At 39.2% G+C, this 19,754-nt stretch overlaps 1 protein-coding gene across 5 annotated transcripts in view; it reads left to right on the top strand.

Moving 5' to 3' along the window:
* SCNN1B (sodium channel epithelial 1 subunit beta) overlaps positions 1 to 19,754 on the top strand; it is a 152,824-nt gene that overhangs the window by 108,990 nt on the left and 24,080 nt on the right. For all 5 annotated transcript variants that reach the window (XM_077449166.1, XM_077449167.1, XM_077449169.1 and 2 more), the window contains exons 7-8: positions 2,647 to 2,810; positions 5,774 to 5,881. In XM_077449166.1, the coding sequence (XP_077305292.1) occupies positions 2,647 to 2,810; positions 5,774 to 5,881 (272 nt within the window). The remainder of the gene's footprint in view (positions 1 to 2,646; positions 2,811 to 5,773; positions 5,882 to 19,754) is intronic.

Raw genomic sequence — 19,754 nt, 5'->3', positions numbered from 1 at the left:
TTATTTTTATCTTCTTTTTAAATTAATATTTGTATATGTATTTTTATATTGATTCATATACGATAGCTGTATTTCTGTTTTATTTATTATCATTTTCATAATAATATTTCTCTATAAATTGTAAGCAGTTTTACTTTTATGTATTAAGTATAGTGCCCACCTATTGTTATGGACATCCAGTGTCTCCTCAACCATATCGGAGTTGGCAATGCCATTATGGCGGTTGAGGTTGAATTTCCGGTTTTAGGCTACATAAACATGGTCACTGTTCTGGAACACTAGAGGCCCCTGAAGATGTGCATTTGTGTGAAATGCATTAGGATGAGCTTTTACATATGACATCCCTCTGCCGCATTGGGTCCTGAGCGGCGGCCACTTCACTAGTGAGTGAACTGACCGCTTACTTTGTTGGGTTTAGAACAGATTTTTTTGAATAATTGTTGGAGTTACTATTACAGTATCTTATATGAAGCTGGTTAATAAAAATACTACACCATGGTTCCTCTATTTTGCTGTAGTGTGTGAGATTTGTCTATACAGTGGTTGTAGGACACTACTACCCCTACTGGATGTGTGGAGTACCCAGATATGCTGATCAAAGGCTGGAGTTTGTTTTAAAGAAACCTTGCATACAACATTATCAGGCTTTTTTGCGGCTTACCACCTTGCAGCAATTTCTTTTGGCAAGTTTGCATTCTCTCTGGTGGTTGGTGGTAATCACACTCTTATTCACTGAAACTGGTGGAGAACTTCATATCACATCTTTGGCACGAACAAAAAAAAAAAATTTACACTGCTTCGTTTATGCCACATTGTGGTGTTATTTTTGCTACACAGTTCCCAATATTTTATATAAAATAAACGCATGTATAGTATGTATATATGAAAGGAAAGTGTGGTTGGTTTTATACTTGCTTGTACATGTAATGAAGTAATGAAATAATGAAATATGTCAAGATAAGATGGGCAACACCGTGACTAAGTGGTTAGCACGTCCGCCTAACAGCACTAGGGTTGTTGGTTCAAATCCCAACAACGGCACTACCTGCATGAACTTTGCATGTTCTCCCTGTGCCTGCATGGGTTTCCTCCCACACTCCAAACACATGCTAGTAGGTTACTTGGGTCCTGTCTAAATTGGCCCTAGTATATGTGAGTTAGGGACCTTAGCTTGTAAGCTCCTTGAGACTGATGTGAATGTACAATATATATGTAAAGCACTGTGTAAATTTACAATGCTATAAAAGTAAATAAATAAGATAAATGAAACAGTGGAAATCCTGCTGGCATCTTGAAATTTTCCACCCAAGACTTTAACCAACAAAATATAGCCTCCTGAAATAGAAGAAGCTGATGAGAGAGCATTGTGGATCCGTGTTATCTTTTATCACTATTGCTACCTAAAACTGTGCAGATTATTTGCAGAAAATACCTGCTTTAGATTATTGGCTGGATTTTTGTTTACTTTGATGTTGTTACGGCAGGCAATACTCATTTAATAGCCATTCAAAGATCATTTCATGGCACATTGCATTGAGTTTTTGTTGAAATTGTTTACATACAGTAGTTCCCATAGGTATAGGCACCCACCTAAATTGCACATACTGTATTATTATTTAGGATTTATATAGTGCCAGCAGTTTGCACAGAGCTTCGCAAAATAGAGGGAGACGGTACAGTTATAATAAAAAAAAATGAAATTCAGTAAAAGATGGCTCAAAAGGCCCTGCTTGTTATAACTTACAATTTTAAAAGGGAGGGTCAAGCAATACAAACAGTAATAATTGTTAAGCAAACAGAAAAAAAACGCTCCAGGTGTCTGAGCCACTAAATCTCCTCCCCCAACAGGTACGGGTGTCGGCTCAATATACAAGTAGCATATAGCAGAAAAAATAATCCAGATGGCCGCACTCCAACAAAAATCTCTATTAATAACAGTCCATACAGTGAAAGGGATAAAACAAATCGCTAACAAGTTTCACACGCGACTACTGGTGCTTACTCATAGGTGAAATAATACCTGTTAGGGATGAGTTCATGGAGAAAGTAAAAGTACAGTTTATTAAAATCAGGATAGGCCTCTCTGAAAAGATGGATTTCAGGGACCGCCTAAAGGTGAATAAACTAGGACAGGGGTAGGCAACCTTGGCCATCCAGCTGTGGTGAAACTACAAGTCCCAAGAGACATTGCAAAACCCTGACAAATACAGGCATGACTCCTAGAGGCAGAGGCATGATGGAATTTGTAGTTTCACCACAGCTGGAGTGCCGAGGTTGAATACCCCTGGGCTAGGAGATAGTTGAACAGATTGGATGAAGGAGTTTCAGGGGATGGGAGAGACTTTGGCAAATCCTATAGGTGAGCATGGGAGGAGATAAGATAGCAGAAGTTCTTGGGAGAAGCGAAGAGAATGGATGTGTTATTGTATGTGCCAAATTGTATGTTTCAAGTTTAGCCAGACAGAATTCCTTTTTCAGATCAGACAAAACACAGTCAACACGGGGACATTTTAGGGGTCCCAACCTGACCATGCATGAGCAACAAGACAGAACTGGGAAGCAATGACATGTCTTCTATGTAGTGTGCTCAATTTTCGTGTAGGTGTTGCTTGAGTAATTGGTGAACATCTTCTGTGTTTTCTCTAGGGCTAAAGATGGTTCTTGACATTGACCAGGAGGAGTATATCCCCTTTCTCCAGAGCACAGCTGCTGCTAGAATTATTCTTCACCAGCAGAGAAGCTTCCCATTTTTGAAGGATCTGGGGATTTATGCCATGCCCGGAACGGAGACCTCTATAGCCGTCCTTGAGGTACACTGATGGGAAAATACACACAGAACAATGATATCTGATGGGATGCTGGCCAACTACTGATTTGGTTGGAACTGGGTGAAACCAAAATGAGACAGCCTCATAATAGTCTTTCAAACATGTTTATAGCTGCTGTTATAACAATGTTCACTCACTGAAGGTGGATGTTATCTTGTATATTTATTTCCAGTTCTCAAACTCCCTGGCAGTTGGGGGGATGAGTGATGCGTGCAAAGCATACCAATTGCCAACAAGAAGAGGAGGTACTGATAAAGCACTGAGCTACCTTATAGGCCAGAGGTTCAGTATTGCCACAGAAAAGTATCTCTTGGTGCCCCTCTCCTCTTCCTGATATGCTTGAGCGCACAATATATACATGGATTGGATAATGATCATAAAGTACATTGCATGTAATTAATTTTTAACTTTTTTGTTCACTTGTACTGGGATACATTTGATTACAATATTTTGCAATTCTTGAGATAGATGCCAATGTATAAAAGGAAAGAATGCTATGGCCGTTTTTGCAGCAATCTATAAAGCTGTGAATACAAATACAAAGACCATGAATTTGTATGGTAAATTCACAGACAGCAAAATGATAGAAATGAATAGAATAACATCTAGCCTTTCTTTTCAGAACTACAAGGGCAAGCATGGTATGTGTGGCCTGTTTTGGAAGATGTATGAAAAGTACATTACTGTATATAAAAAGCCAAAGCTTTTTTTTAGTTGTGGGAGTGGGTTAGAACTCTTATCACAAATTACATGCAGAAGCTAATTGACTGCTATAGAATATATTTTTTTTTTTATAGCACTCTTTTAATGAATAACCCTTCTTGTAATTTAAAGAGAAACTCTAATGCCCCATACATACGATTGGAATTTCCGCCATCGTACCCGATAGTGGCTGTGGAGCGCATCTGAAACGCACGCTGTTAGCGTTACTCCACAACCCTAGAAGCCACCTATGCTTGTCCCGTAGATGTAGATTGGGTTTTTGAGGACTTTTTATCTTTATTTGTGGAAAACCTGCTTTTTACCATTTTTTTGCATGGATTTTTTACGCTTTTTGTTAGCGTTTCTTATATAATATATACTTTTTATAATAAATATTTTTTCCAAAAACCTTTTACTACACTATGGGAGCCCTTATTTTTTCTCATACGCATACCCTTGGCTGCATCGGAGAGTGGTGAGAGTAAGGAGTTGGATACTACTACAGCTGGGAGATCTGCCCTCTGAGCACATGAGGTGTATCCTAACGGATCCAGGAGATACCCTTGGATGATCTATAACAGCTGAGTATTGGATGCTTAGGATTATAACATCATCTGGGCACCAACCCTCCTTACATGCGTCATACCCCTCCAGGGGAAACTGCAGCTGGTGAGTGGGGAACCACAAGGGGGAGCACCGAAAGTCACCTGGATTTTTTCCTGTGTTTACTACAATAGGAAGTCATTGAGCACTTTATAATCACCAAAGGCTTTTGGTTTTGCTAGCATTGCATGGTTTTGGATGTTATAATCTGGACTTGGTTCATTTATTTATCTCACATTTGCATATATTTTATAATTTAGCTACTGATTTTTTATGTGATATTTTTTATGCAATTTATTGGATACTTCTGACACTGTATGAATATCACGGCTTATTATCACATTGTTAACATTTGGTATGTCACATGGTACACTTTTGACATATGTACAATGTAGTAACTAAGAAATTTAGCACTCCGTAAGGCGACTTAGTATTTTCTTTGTTGCTTTTCAGACTTTTTGTCTATCACATTTATTTGATTTAGCCCCCATCACTATTTACTATATTTAATTGATAGGACTGTCGTTTCTCACTATATAGGGAGCACCAGATTACTCTCTTTTTATATTATTTTACACTCTGGTCCCTTTGGGGGGACCTAGCAGGGTAGGCTGCATACCTATTGCCCCTTTTTGCCTAAACGCGGTTGTTTTTATATACCGGTATCCTTAGATAGACGTTATTTTTTTTTTTTTTACTGATGTTATTGATGCCTTTTTCGCTGAAAAGTCACTATACAATGTCCAATAAAAAGTGCATTGCAGTCATGGTAAAATGTGAGGCTTTGCATTGACAAGTACTTAGATGCATTTCTCATTTTCATACATCAGGCAAAAAAGAATGAAAATGCAAAGGTGTGAATGAGCCTTTAAAGACCATTCAAATTTAAGCATTGTGGTATCGCAAGATTAGATACACATTTCAGTTGGATATCCTGCATACTGTGTTGCATGAAGTTTTATTTATTTTGATTGGCACGCAATAACAAGACTATGCACTCACTTCTCACTATGCCCGTGTGGGAGGAACCATATTGCTCAGCATGGGTGTGCTATCCGAAACACATACAGTATAAGTTTTGGTCAGTGGCCTCATCTTGTGTCCTTGCTGGTGACAATAGACAGGGATAAAAACTTGACAGAAGCTTTAGCCCTTCCCTACTCTATCCTAATTAATAATAATAATAAAAAAAAAAAATGAAATGTGGCTAAAGATTCACTTTAAAGCTTGTTAATTTTTATGAAGTCCAGTGTATGTTTTCCTGACTTAGAAGAATATACCATTAAATCTTCAAATCATTTTAATTATAAATATATTGGTGACTTTCAGTAACAGATGTTATGAAGAAGCATGAATGGCAATATTTAAAGAGGACCTTTCACCCAAAAGTCAAAAATCTAAATTAGCAACAATGTTTAAATGTTAGAAAAATTTATACTTACCAGTCTATAAAATCCAAAGCTATCTTGCTCATATGCAAAGTTTCACTTGTGTGTCTCTTTTTCCACACCATCATCTTGGATTTAGGATCATCACTTCTTGACTTTGACACCCAGCCCTCGGTGATGCGTTACAAAATGCTATCAACTGTTTATGACTGTAGAAATGTAATGGTCATTATTATGCGTTTCTCATTATAGGATCAAACACAACATTTAGAGGCTCCATATTCCTCATGTACAGTAGATGGTTCGGATATTCCAGTGGCAAATATATATTCCAAATTCAACAGTTCCTACTCAATCCAGGTATTGTCAAAGACTTTACTGTGTATGTGAAAACAATGAATCGAACCTTACTATTCACCAAATGTTGCAAAGTGGTAACTCGCAGGTGCCTGCATGTATCGACCAATGTCTTTTTCATCACCCAGGGATCCCTGAAATCTGGGGCACTCTAATATGACACCCCTGAAACAAGTAGAGCTTGTTTTCTTCTACCTGTGTCTAGTGATTGGTTCATAAGCATGATGGACACCACTAAAAAAAAACAAAAAAAAAACACAAGGAGGGGGAGGGGGGTAAAGTCAGGACTTTACTTTTGCTGAGGAACTCGAAATTTACAAATTGGAGCACCTCAGGTTTTGGGGTATTGGGTCTCTGAAAAAAAATATACAAGGTACAAATAGCCACATGAGGGCATGTTTTTTCAATACTATTGCAACTTTGAAACATTTTGTAGATGGGAAGCTCTACTCCTTTGTGAACTCAGTCTAACTTCATGTAGCAATAAATGTTGATGATCATCACCTGAACTGGTTGATTTTACTGGTTGATCTTGGGACTTTGAGTACAAAATCAGTAGCCAATACTCCATTGTCCTTAAGTAAATTTTATTGACTTTGTGGGATTTTCTCAGGGTTTGCAGTATTATTATATATACTTATATTTACCAAGTGGTAACTTTAAGAAGAAGAGGCTACTACAGGTTACCAGTGATTAATGACTTTACATTTCCTCCATCTGTTCCTATGTGTCTGTTCTTTTAGCATTTGCTTGGTTTTGTTCTCTGAATTTAGCCACATGTTTTTAAATTACGGTATGTACTTAGATTTGTTGATGGGTCAGTGAAATGCCAATCTGTATGGATACTGTCTCATTTCATAGACATTAATTTTTGATGGATCTATGTGTGGATGATTCTGTCCCTCTTATGCACCAAGAAGATGCTTTGGACTCACAATCTGACCTTCTTGTTATGCCAGGCTTTTAAAATCCACAAGCTTTATTTTATTCCATATTCCCTGTAATTAAAAGAACACGTTATCATGTTATGTAATCAGATGTCTATTAAGGCAGCATTATAATGTTACAGAAGAACACAACCAGTTCAGTGCTCCAGGCATCTGGCATTCATGGCTGAGTGGTGTTCAACAAAAATCACAAGCATGAAATAGCACTAAGCTGGGAAAGAACATCTTGGGCAGCAGAAAAACTCAGAATGTATCGAACAGCCGCTGAAAGTCCTTTTCTCTGGTTTCTTACTCATACCTAGCCAGTAAATCTCATTTAATATCTTGAGATGTAAATTCAATAACTCCATTGCCAGAAAATGTGAGGTCAAACGTAGGTAGAGTGTCAAAAGAAATAGTGTGTAGAGCAGTATAAAACCCTAAAGCAAACATTTATTGTATTCCAGCCTACCAATTCTTAGATGTGATGGCTTCATTAGTTTCCTTTTTTTGGGATTTGTTCTATTTTCAACAGAACAAACTCTTGCAGTTACAGAAATGAGACAAACAATATAATATAACACCAGCAGGGGTGTTTAAAGTTGTTCTAAAGGCCGAAGGTTTTTTACCTTAATGCTGCATTAAGGTATAACACCTTCTGTATGCAGCCACCCATCTCCCCTTATACTTACCTAAGCCAAGTAAGCTGCAATAGATTACATTTTTGATTTTGAGTTAAATATCACTTTAAAGGGTCAGCCCACCCAAAACTAATGTTTGTGAGAGTATGCCAGAGATTTGGCTATGGCTTATTATATTTATTGGTGCAATGATGTGCTTTCATTGAAGATTTTACTCCACCTACTTCAGCTAAAGAGTCCCACTCTGCACTCTAGTGACATCACTGATGCATGGACTGTCACAGATCAGCTGCGGAGCTGATCTGTGTCTTACCTTTACTGCTGTAGGTCGGCTGGCACCTGTTGTTCCACTAGCTTGTGTTCAGCTCTGGCTGCACTCTACATATATGGGTGTCGCTGGCTTCACCTGTTGCTTAATATATCATTCCTTCCTGCTATTTCTTGTCCAGCTCCCCATGTGCTAATCTATTTAAAATTATTCTCAGACCAGTTTCTGGTTGCTTGAGCAATGCTCATCTCTGAGCTCCCTTAGTGTAACCTGTTTGAAACTGACCTCTTGTGAACTGATCTCTTGTGTACCGACTCAGCTAGTCCTCTTGATTATGTTGTCTGCTGCCTTCCCTGACCTTGGCTCCCTATCCGGCTCTCCTTTGCTTCATCCATCCATCCTTGTCTGACAGTGTCTTCTGGTACTCCCCTAGTGAGCAGGGTGAACCCAGGGGTCATGACCTGGGGCCAGCACACAGTTAAGCCCAAACCCTCATGAGGGGGTCCCTGGCAGAATACTGGCTGGCCCTTAGACTCCATGCCCTGGGTGATCCCCTGTCACCCGCTTGCCTGTGGGCTCACTGTAGTAGTACCATGACAGGGACACTTTTTCCTTTCAGTGGCATCACCGTCACAAGGGCATTCTTTTCTTCTCAGTGATACCACCAATGCAGGGACATTTTTTCCTTGCAGTGATACCACAGACTAAGGGAAATTTTTTCCCTTCCAGTGACATCACCAATACAGGAAAAAGTTTTCCTTCCAGTGACACTCAGACATATTTTTTTTTCTATGACAGCTCCGACTGAGGGATATTTTTTTTAAATTCTAGTCACCCTGCCAACTTAGGGACATTTTTTCATTTCAATGACACCCCTGATACAGGTTAATTTTTTTTTCTTTCACTGACACCACAGCCCAGGGACATTTGTTTCTTCACCCCTGTTAGCCCAATATTTGTGCACTGATTTTAAACTTTTCAGTTTGCGGCAGTGTACCACAAACACTGATACTATTTCCCTGCATGGTACAAACATTACAAACATTTTGACATGTGCCACTATTGGCTCCAACCGATTCCCCCTTAGAGGTGTCCATTAGGAGGGAGGTTGAGTGGTGGTGGGGTGCTGGGGAACGACAATTTTCCATCTTCGCCATGGGCACTAGATGACCTTGTCCTGGCACTGGCAAGGTCAACGTACCTGGGAACCCTAGCAGATAATGTGTAGGGCAATTGCATTTTAACAAAAACACTCCACTGTTATTCAGACTTTGTAGACATGCACTAATTAAAATGATGTGCTCAATAATGCTTTCAGGTAAAGTTTAGTTGCCTCGTGTATACAGTGGAGAAAATACTTATTTGATTTCCTGCAGATTTTGTAAGTTTGCGCACTTATAAAGAAATTAAGAGTCTATCATTTTTATCATAGGTGTATTTTAAATGATAGAAACAGAATATCCACCAAAAATCCAGAAAAACACATCATAAAAATGTTATAAATTAAGTTGAAATTCAATAAGTAAAATAAGTATTTGATCTTCTACCAACCACCAATAATTCTGGCTCCCACAGACTGTCTACAGTATGTGCTCATGTGGTACACAGATTAGTCCTATCAATTTAAGAAGGTGCTCCTAACGAAATCTTGTTATGTGTATAAAAGACACCAGTCCACAGAATCTCTTTCTTCCATTCAAGCCTCACCATCCTGGGCAAGACCAAAGAGCTATCAAAGAACATCAGGGCCAAGATTGTAGATGTGCCCAAGGCTGGAATGAGCTAAAAGACCATCAGCAAGAAGCTTGGTGAGAAGGAGACAACTGGTGGAGCGATTATTCGCAAATGGAAGAAATATAAAATAACCATCAATCGCCCTTAGTCTGGAGCTCCATGCCAGATTTCACCTCATGAGGTACGGATGATCATGAGAAAAGTGAGGGAGCAGCCCAGAACTACACAGAGCTTGTGAATGATCTCAAGGCAGTTGGGACCACAGTCACCAAACAAACCATTGGTAACAATACCTCACTATGGATTGAAATCCTGAAGCGCCAGCAAAGTCTCCATCCTCAAGAAAGCACATGTACAGACCCTTCTGAAGTTTGCCAATGAACATCTATGTGATTTAGAGAAGAATTGGGAGAAAGTGCTGTGGTCAAATGAGACTAAAATTGAGCTCTTTACAATTAACTCAACTCACTGTGTTTGGAGGAAGAAACATGCTGACTATGACCCTAAGAACACCTTCCCTAGATGGTCTTCTGTCTGTAGATCCCTTTACCCATCACCAATACATCCACTCTGCTAAGACGGTTTGAAACTGATATCTGTTAATCTATTCTGCTGCTGTACTACAAGTCTATATCAAGTTATCTTTTGTTGGTGGTTTACTTTAGATACAACCCCCTCTACCTCGATACAGAGTTTATATATATGAATTACCAATATCATAAGGTGGCGGTGCTCACCGCCAAACACAGTACCACTTTTAAAAGAATATAGCTTACGAGCATACAACATTTATTCAGACTCATGCCAATTACATTTTTCTATGAAGAATAATTAACAAGCTCCAGAAGAAGCGATCACTTGCGAAACATGTAGAACTTTCTATATGCCTGTATTGATATGTTTACATGACTTACATGATCCATATTGGAGAGGTTTAGCTATTTTTTTGCATTTTATTTGCAATATGCAATATTTTGTATTATGTGTTTAATAAAGCTTATATATATATATATATATATATATATATATATATATATTTTTTTTTTTTTTTTTTTTATAATTGGTGCCTGAAAAGTCCATCTTTGCATTTTTCTATTTACCTATGGACATTCATCCTGTGTTGGAGTTTGGCAAACTCTTTGATATCTACAGTCAAACACGAAGGTGGAAACATTATGCTTTGGGGTCGTTTTGCTGCAAAAGATACAGACCGACTTTGCCACATTAAGGTGCCATTAGGTGGGGCCATGTATTGTAAAATCATGGATGAGAACCTTCTTTCCTCAGCCAAAACACTGAAGATGGGTCGTAGATGGGTCTTCCAGCATGGCAATGACCCAAAACATACCACCAAGGCAACAAAGAAGTGGCTCAAGAATAAGCACATTAAGGTCATGGAGTGGCCTAGCCAGTCCCCAGGCCTTAAACCTATAAACAAATGTATGGAAGAAGCTGAAACTTCGAGTTGCCAAGTGAACGTCAAGAACCCTTAAGGATTTAGAGAAAATCTGTAAAGAAGAGTGGACTAAAATCCCTCCTGAGATGTGTGCAAACCTGGTAACCAACTACAAGAAACATCTTACATCAGTGCTTGCCAACAAGGGTTTTTTCACCAAGTACCAAGTCACATTTTGCTTGGGGATCAAATACTTACTTTGATCACCAAACTGCAACTCGATTTATAACATTTGTATTATGTGTTTGTTTCTGGATTTGTGGTTGATAGTCTGTCTCTATCATTTAAAATGCACCCATGATAAAAATTACAAACCCTTCATTTCTTTGTAAGTGGGCAAACTTACAAAATCTGCAGGGGATCAAATAATAATTTTCCCCATTGTATATTATACCAGTGCATTTAACAAAATACCCTTTTTGGTATAGCATTACCAATACCAATGCAATAATGCTTTATTTTTTTTGTCTTTGCTGTGCAGTGGGCATTGTATAATGGTTTAATTTAGGTGAGTAGGTTTCTGTCTTCCACAAAGGTACATATTATGGGTCTAGGACATCAAATAACATGCTGTGAGCCAATGAAAGCTCAGTGTGTGGGATGCAGAAGAGAAAAAAATGCAGCTGGCCCAGTCATAATGGTTAAGCAGCTATTGGAAAAGGAGAAGGACTACAGGGAAGGATCGGATCAGGAGTATAAAATGAGTTTTTTGGCAAAGTTTGAAATTTGCTAGTCAATAGTACACCTATTTTCCAAATTGTGGTTTGAGCTATGTTGTACGATTTATATTTTGTTATACATATTGATATTGTATAGCTAGAAGTTAAATCATTGTAACATAATGAAGGACAAGGTGGTTAAGGAATGGTATGTTTCATCTGCATGCTTCCATATGTAGGAAACTAAGGTGAAATACGGTCAATGTTTTCCAAGCCACTTTGGCAGTGTGGAATCTGAGGCGGATTTGCTTCCCACTTTTGACCAGCAGCAGGTGGGATAAATAAGGAATAGCTGGAGCAAGAGGGCGCTCTGGCCTGGGATTCAGGAAAACTACCCGAGAGAGAGCTACACGTGGAAATGTCTCTGTAAGAGAAAGGTTTGCAAAACGCTTGTTTTTTTGTTTTGTCTTTTTTATTGGTGACCGAGATAAATCCTTCACCTGTCAGAGAGGAATCTATACTGTTTGAGGACTATACTGTTTGAGGCTGTTTGTTTTGTTTGCACATTTTTAAAATATAACTGACTACAAGTTACATTTTTAACCATTTTACCCCGAGGCCAATTCTGACATTTCTTACATTTCTTACATGTAAAAATGTGTGTCTTTGTTTTGCTAGAAGATTACTTAGAACTCCCAAATATTATGTATTTTTTTAAGCAGAGGCCCTTGAGAATAAAATGGTTGTTGTTGCACTATACAGTGGCACTATAAACCACTGATATTTGCTCAGTGGTTTATCAAACGCAATTCTTTTTAGGAAAAAATACACTTCATTGAATTTAGTGCACACAAGTACAATATAATTCCCATTTTTTTTGTTTAAATATAAAAGATGATACACTGAGTAAATAGATACCAAATATGTCACGCTTTAAAATTGTATATGCCTGTGGAACGGTGACAAACAAACTTAAAAATATCCATAGGCAACGCTTTAAAAGAATTTACCAGTTACTATTTTAATGTTACATAAGAGGTCTGGCATTAGAATTATTGCTCTCAATCTGGCGTTTGTTGTGATACCTCACATGTGTGGTGGAATCGCTGTTTACATATGCATGCCTTTGAGTGTGAGCACAGGGGGGTGGGGTGCTTTAACTTTTTTTATTTATTTTATTATTTACTTTATTTTTTTAGATTACAATGTACCTTTATATACTGTGTATATATACAGTTGTGCTCATACGTTTATATACCCTGGCAAAATGTATGATTTCTTGGCCATTTTTCAGAGAATATGAATGATAACACAAAAACTTTTCCTTCACTCATGGTTAGTGTTTGGCTGAAGCCATTTATTATCGATCAACTGTGTTGACACTTTTTAAATCATAATGACAACAGAAACTAGCCCAATGACCCTGATCAAAAGTGTACATACCCCAGGTCTTTACACCATGTATTGCCCCCTTTAACATCAATTTTAGCTTGAAGTCTTTTTTTGTGGATGAGGCTCTTTATCTTCTCAGATGGTAAAGCTGCCCATTCCCCTTGGCAAAAAGCCTCCAGTTCCTGGAAATTCTTGGGCTTTCTTGCATGAACTGCACGTTTGGGATCTCCCCAGAGTGGCTCAATGATATTGAGGTCAGGAGACTGAGATGGCCACTCCAGAACCTTCGCTTTATTCTGCTGTAGTCAATGACAGGTAGACTTGGCCTTGTGTTTTGGATCGTTGTCATGTCAATGACATGACATGACATGACATGTCAATGTCCAAGTACATCCCATGCGCAGCCTCCTGGCTGATGAATGCAAATGTTCCTCCAGTATTTTTTGATAACATACTGCATTCATCTTGCCATCAATTTCTACCACATTTCCTGTGCATTTGTAGCTCACACATCCCCTGTGCATCCAAGTGCATCCTTATTGTCCAACTTGAAGCAGCCATACCACATGTTTTCAGAGTCCTGTATTTCACCTGAAGTTATTTGTGGGTTTTTCTTTACATCCCGAACAATTTTCCTGGCAGTTGTCGCTGAAATTTTAGTCGGTCTACCTGACCGTGGTTTGGTTAGAACAGAACCCCTAATTTTCCGCTTCTTGGTTAGACTTTAAACACTGCTGATTGGCATTCTCAATTCCTTGGATATCTTTTTATATTCCTTTCCTGTTTTATACAATTCAACAATTCAACTACCTTTTCCCGCAGATCCTTTGACAATTAGTTTGCTTTCCCTATGATTCAGAATCCAGAAACGTCAGTCCAGCACTGGATGAAACATGCAAGGGTCTGTCAGGAGTCCAGAAACGCATTGAACTTTTATACACACCCAATAATTACAAGCATAATAATTACAAGCAAACAGATCACAGACGAGGACGTTTACCTTTAATAGCCGTTCAAACCCCTTTGTCAACTTGTGTGCATGTTATCAGGCCAAAATCACCAGGGTATGTAAACTTTTGAGCAGGGTCATTTGGGTAGTTTCTGTTGCCATTATGATTTAAAAAGGAGTAAACACAGTTGATTGATAATAAATGGCTTCAGCCAAACACTAACCATGAGTGAAAGAAATGTTTTTGTGTTATTCATATTCTCTTAAAAATGGCCAAGAAATCATAAATTCTTCCAGGGTATGTAAACTTTGAGCACAACTGTGTATGTATATATATATATATATATATATATATATATATATATATATATATATATATATATATATATATATATATATATATATACACACACACACACACACACACACACACACACATACATATACACACACTTTTTTTTTATTAACTTTTTCCACGTGTTGTATATATGTGTTTTTGCAATGTGCCTCCAAAAAAAATAGCAAAAAAGGTTATAATTATTGGAGGTTTTGTAGGAGGTTACAACTCACTTGTGTTTCCTTGAAAATAATATGGTTATTAATCAAGGATATGTACTTTTCTGGAAAAAAAAATATTTTAAAATGTAACTCAAAATGTAACATTTGCCCATCTCTGATGCAACATTCCTGTATATTTTCTCTGGTTATAATGCCAGTAATTTGGTGTTCATAGGTTGCCAAATGCTGAGCCAGTCTCTCTACAATGCTGAGATGAGTACTCCAATGTGTATTGTGGGGAAGAGCCAGGTCATTGAGAAACTGAAAATCTTAATAGCTGCTCTTGTTTTGCAGTGACTTAATTAAAATAATAAGACATAGAAACTCTTGTCAAGCCACAGGGGATCTGCATAAGAACACAGTGTACGTTAATCCAGGAGCAAAATAACTCAATACGGAATAGGTAAAATATGTGTTTTTGGCTGGCAAACAGTTAAGAAATATTTGTGACTGTGCCCAGGTAGCTCTGTGATCATTCTTCCGTTCTATCCAAATTATAGTCCTGCAAATACCGGGGTGCTTTTTAATAGGCATCAGCCATTAGTCAAGAGAAGAATAGATTGGACTGTTGTGTTCATATTAGCGGGTTAAGCCTGTAATTTGTACAAGTTGAATCATTGTAATATTGCAAGCAATTGTTAATGAGTAATGCAAATTTCTATATTTATGGAAAGGACTTCTAAAGAGCGGTTTTATTGAAACATCCTTTAAAGTTATTTTCTGTTGAGAAAAGGTTACAGAGCCTCTAGACATAAAAAAGCTTTATGATCAATTTGAACACATCTGGAAACAAACATGCAATAAAACTCTAGAAAACACAACTTATCAATAAAGACAACATTAAATCTACTACTATAACAAAAATCTGGAAAATCTCTCATATAGGCCAAACAAAACATATGCTCCTGGGTAATTAAGCCAGGCACTATTTTAGCAAGAAATCTGAATTTTCTACCTATGTGCACTGTGCCAGTCTTATGGGTTGGACTGGGCTCAGAGGCAAATTAGTGTAGCACCCCCATAAAGCGGCCTCACTGCTTCCGGTATGTAAGCTTCTAATTTTGACTGTCCAATCATCCAGGACCACAAACCTTCCTCACTGTGTTATATGTTTTCTGCTGCACCATTGGCTTGGTTATATCTTCTTAGTCCTCTCCATAAAATTATCAGAAATTTGTGCTTAAGTTAAAACTATATGCCACCCTTTTTTTTCATTTTGGATATAATAAGGGAGGGTTACAGCCTATGTCAGCTTATTTTTTACCATCCCTGTCCCATTGCAGAGATTTCCCTTCACTTCCTGCCAAACAGGAAGTGAGAGGAAATCTATGCAAATTAAGGGAATCCTATCCGCCCCAGGCCCTCAGAACTAGTGTCCCACTCGAAAATTTCAGGGCAGGTCTTAAACAACAAGGGGCGTGGCCTTGGCAGGAAGAGGTGGGTCATATTTAAGTTAGGGGGTAAACAAGTTTAGTCAGGCCTAGGGCAGCACAAAACATAATCACAGTGGAAATAGGTAAACACAGAGGGCGCGCTGGCCTAGTGCATTATCCAGCACATTTTTTTGACAGTCACACATAATAAATATCTACTCACAAACATATGTAGTTAAAATGCTCATCAGGCCTATGTTCGTGGCCCCACTCGCCCAGGCTTGCCAAAGACTCAAGCTCAGGGTAGACCATGATGCTAATCTTCCATTCCACCACATCCCAAATGTATTTCTTTTGGATTGAGAGCTGGTGACTGAGGCCATTGGAGTACAATGAACTCATTGTCAACTTCAAGAAACCAATGGAGAGATGATTTGAGCTTTGTGACATGGTGCATTATCCTGCTGGAAGTAGCCTTCAGAAGATAGGTACACTGTGGTCATAAAGGGATAGACATGGTCAACAACAATACTCAGGTAAGCCTTGGCATTTAAACAATGCTCAATTGGTACTAAGAGGCCCAAAATGTGCCAACAAATTATCCCCCACACCATTAGACCACCAGCCTGAACCATTGATACAAGGCAGGATGGATCTATACTTTCATGCTGTTTACACCAAAAATTCTGACCCTCCCATCAGAATGTCATAGCTGAAATTGAGACTCTTCAGAACAGGCAACATTTTTCCACTCTTCTACTGTACAATTTTGGTGAGCCTGTGCGAATTGTAGCCTCAGTTTCCTATTCTTAGCTGACAAGAGTGGTACCCGCTGTGTTTTTCTGCTGCTGTAGTCCATCTGCTTCAAGGTTAGATTTGTTGTGCATTCAGAGATGGTATTCTGCATACCTTGGTTGTAACACATGGTAATTTGCGTTACTGCTGCCTTTCTATCATCATCATCATCATCATTCTCCTCTGACATCAACAAGGCATTTCTGTCCACACAACTGCCGCTCACTGGATATTGTTCTTTTCTTATTTGGGTCATTCTCTGTAAACCCTAGAGATGGTTGTGCGTGAAAATCCAAGTAGATCTGCAGTAGATGTGCTGCCATGTGATTGCCTGATTAGCAATTTGTGTTACCAAGCAATTGAACAGGTGTACCTAACAAAGTGGCAGGAGAATGTATATCTAAATGATTTCTACTTGCTTTTGAAACTACCTGCAGTGCCTTTAAGGCTGGATTCACACCTATGCAGTTTTAGTGCTTTTTGCAGATTTGAACTACAGTCCATTTAACATGGCTTCCTATGGAACACATTCTGTAGTGCAGATCTGCAAAATGCAAAAAGCACTGAAAATGCATAGGTGTGAATCCAGCCTAAGAGGTAGATGTTAAAGTGGACCTTGGGTTAGCTGGTCCTTTCCCAAATGGTGATTCTGCCTCACACCGAACCTGGCCTTAGAAACATGTGGAATTAAAAATGAAACAGTAGGCAGATCTGGAAACAGCCTGCTCCAGGAAAATGGTAATTGATATAGGAATAAAACTGTTTAATCATGGGTGCTGTAATGGATACCTAAAGGAAATTGTTAGTCTGGACAAGATCTAAAAGACTTGAAAATCGTCAGGTTGAATTGAATGTCAAAAGGGAAAGCTTTGCTTACTGCAAGAGTTCTGGGCAATGCTGCTGACACTTCTCTGTGTCAGATAGCAGTTCCTTTTACGTGTGGTTCTTGCTGCCTATCATGTACAGTACCTGGTGCTGTATGCCAATGGAGAGAGGGCTTACCTTGCAGCTAAGGTCCAGACTCCCCTGAAGGTGGAACAGAGGGAGTCAGGCCCAAAGTAGCACAGTACACAAAGTAAAAACAGCTCCTGCGCTTGAAAGATGGCAGTAGGGTAAATAGAAGAAAAGATGGGGCAGCCTTCACACGCCACTGCATCAGCTGTTCTGCCACTCTCATCTGGTCAGGGAAACCCAGAAATACATCTAAAAGAATATAAGGACAGAAGGCACACCAGCCTTGCACACTACTTTTGCACCTTGGAAAATGTATTAAAAATATATAAAAATATACTCACAAACTAGTGTTAAAATCAAACAGTGAATACAAAGTCCAACATTGACCTCATGAAACAGGGTCTGCTGACCAGTAAACTTGGGTGGGATGTGAAAGTCCAAAGTGAGCTGACACGTTTTGAGGGTGACCCCTCTTCCTTAGAACTAGTAGCACAGGTCGCCTGCTGGAATTCTTGCAGAGGTTCTGACTAGGATGCTTGTCAGTAGGGATGAGCCGAACACCCCCTGTGCAAACTTTAGAACACCATTGAAGTCTATGGGACTCGAACGTTCAAAATAAAAAAGTGCTAATTTTAATGGCCAATATGCAAATTATTGTCCTAAAAAGGGTTTGGGGACCTGGCTCCTGCCCCAGGGGACATGGATCAATGCCTAAAATGCTTTTAAAAACTGCAGACGATTAAAGTGAAAAAAAGTGAAATATCGTGCCGGGGGGGGGGGGGGGGGGGGTGTCTATAGTATGCCTGTGAAATGGCACGTGTTTCCCGTGTTTAGAACAGTCCCTGCACAAAGTGAAATTTAACGGAAAAAAAGTCATTTAAAACTGCTTGCGTTTTTAATGTAATATCTGGTTCCGGCAATATGGATGAAAATCATTGAGAAAAATGGCATAGGTAGCCCCCCCCTGCCCATTACCAGCCCCTTTGGGTCTTGTACGGATATTAAGGGGAACCCCCGTACCCATATTAAAAAAAGGAAAGACGTGGGGCTCCCAGGCCCTATATACTCAGAACAGCAGTATACAGGCAGTGCAAACAAGACAGGGACTGTGTAGGTTTGTTGTGTTAAGTAGAATCTGTTTGTAATTTTCAACTGGTACATTTTTAAAGTGTAGCTACAGTCAAAAAATCTATTTTTAAGCTTTTTGGAAAACATAGGGAGGGGTTATCACCCCTGTATAATTTTTTTTGCCGTACGTTTTTTTTCATCTCACTTCCTGTTGTCTCCTTCCATTTGCAAGTAGGAGACGTTTGTAAGTTGGATGTTTGAAAGTAGGGGCCTGCCCTATATGCTCTGCAGAAATGGTGGAACAAGGTGTTGGTGTTGCCACAGCATTGTAAGCCCACAAAGTGACTCTTGGTGGGTGCTGGAGCACCCTGCTGTGAACGATTATATCAAGAATTGTAATTACATGCCATTGTTAAACAGTGGTAGAAAAATTGGGCCTTTGGTGGTTGTGGTGCTGATGCCACAACACTATAATTCCTCACAGTTACTCTCGGTGGGCACAGGAACGGGCCCTGCTGTGAAATATTATATCAAGAATTGTAATTACATGCCCCTGTTAAACAGGGGCTGAAAAATTGGGCCTTAGGCACTGCTTAATGGTGCCACGACACTGCAACCTCTCCCAGATACTCTAGTTGGAGTGCAGGAATGAGCCCTGCTGAAAAGCATTGCATCAAAAATGGTAATTACATGCCCCTGTTAAACAGGGGCTGAAAAATTGGGCTGGTGGCATCACCCAGAACCAAAAATGTTCTTCCAAGATATCAGCGGAGGAGGAAGAGGATAGACAGTCAACATAACAGGACAGTCATTCAGCATCAGCATAGGCAGTCTTGAAGGGATGCGATATTTCAAAAAAAATGATTTGGTTACATCAGCTTCAGGTGCTTGGTAGCGGTGGGTGATCCAAGACTGATTCATCTTTATGAAGGTCAGTCGATCAACCGAGTCGGTGGACAGGCGCACCCTGTGATCGGTAACAAAGCCACCAGCAGCACTGAAGGTGCATTCCGAAAGAACGCTGGATGCAGGACAGGCCAGTAGCTCAATTACATACTGTGCAAGCTCTGGCCAGTGATCCATCCTTTAAGACCCAGTAAGCC

This window comes from Lithobates pipiens, unplaced genomic scaffold, assembly GCF_037356315.1.
Source record: "Lithobates pipiens isolate NorthernLeopardFrog02 unplaced genomic scaffold, aLitPip1_a1.2 Scaffold_22, whole genome shotgun sequence".
In the NCBI taxonomy this organism is placed as follows: domain Eukaryota; kingdom Metazoa; phylum Chordata; class Amphibia; order Anura; family Ranidae; genus Lithobates; species Lithobates pipiens.
Note: the sequence above shows the minus strand (reverse complement) of the source record. Positions and strands in the feature narration are given on the sequence as shown.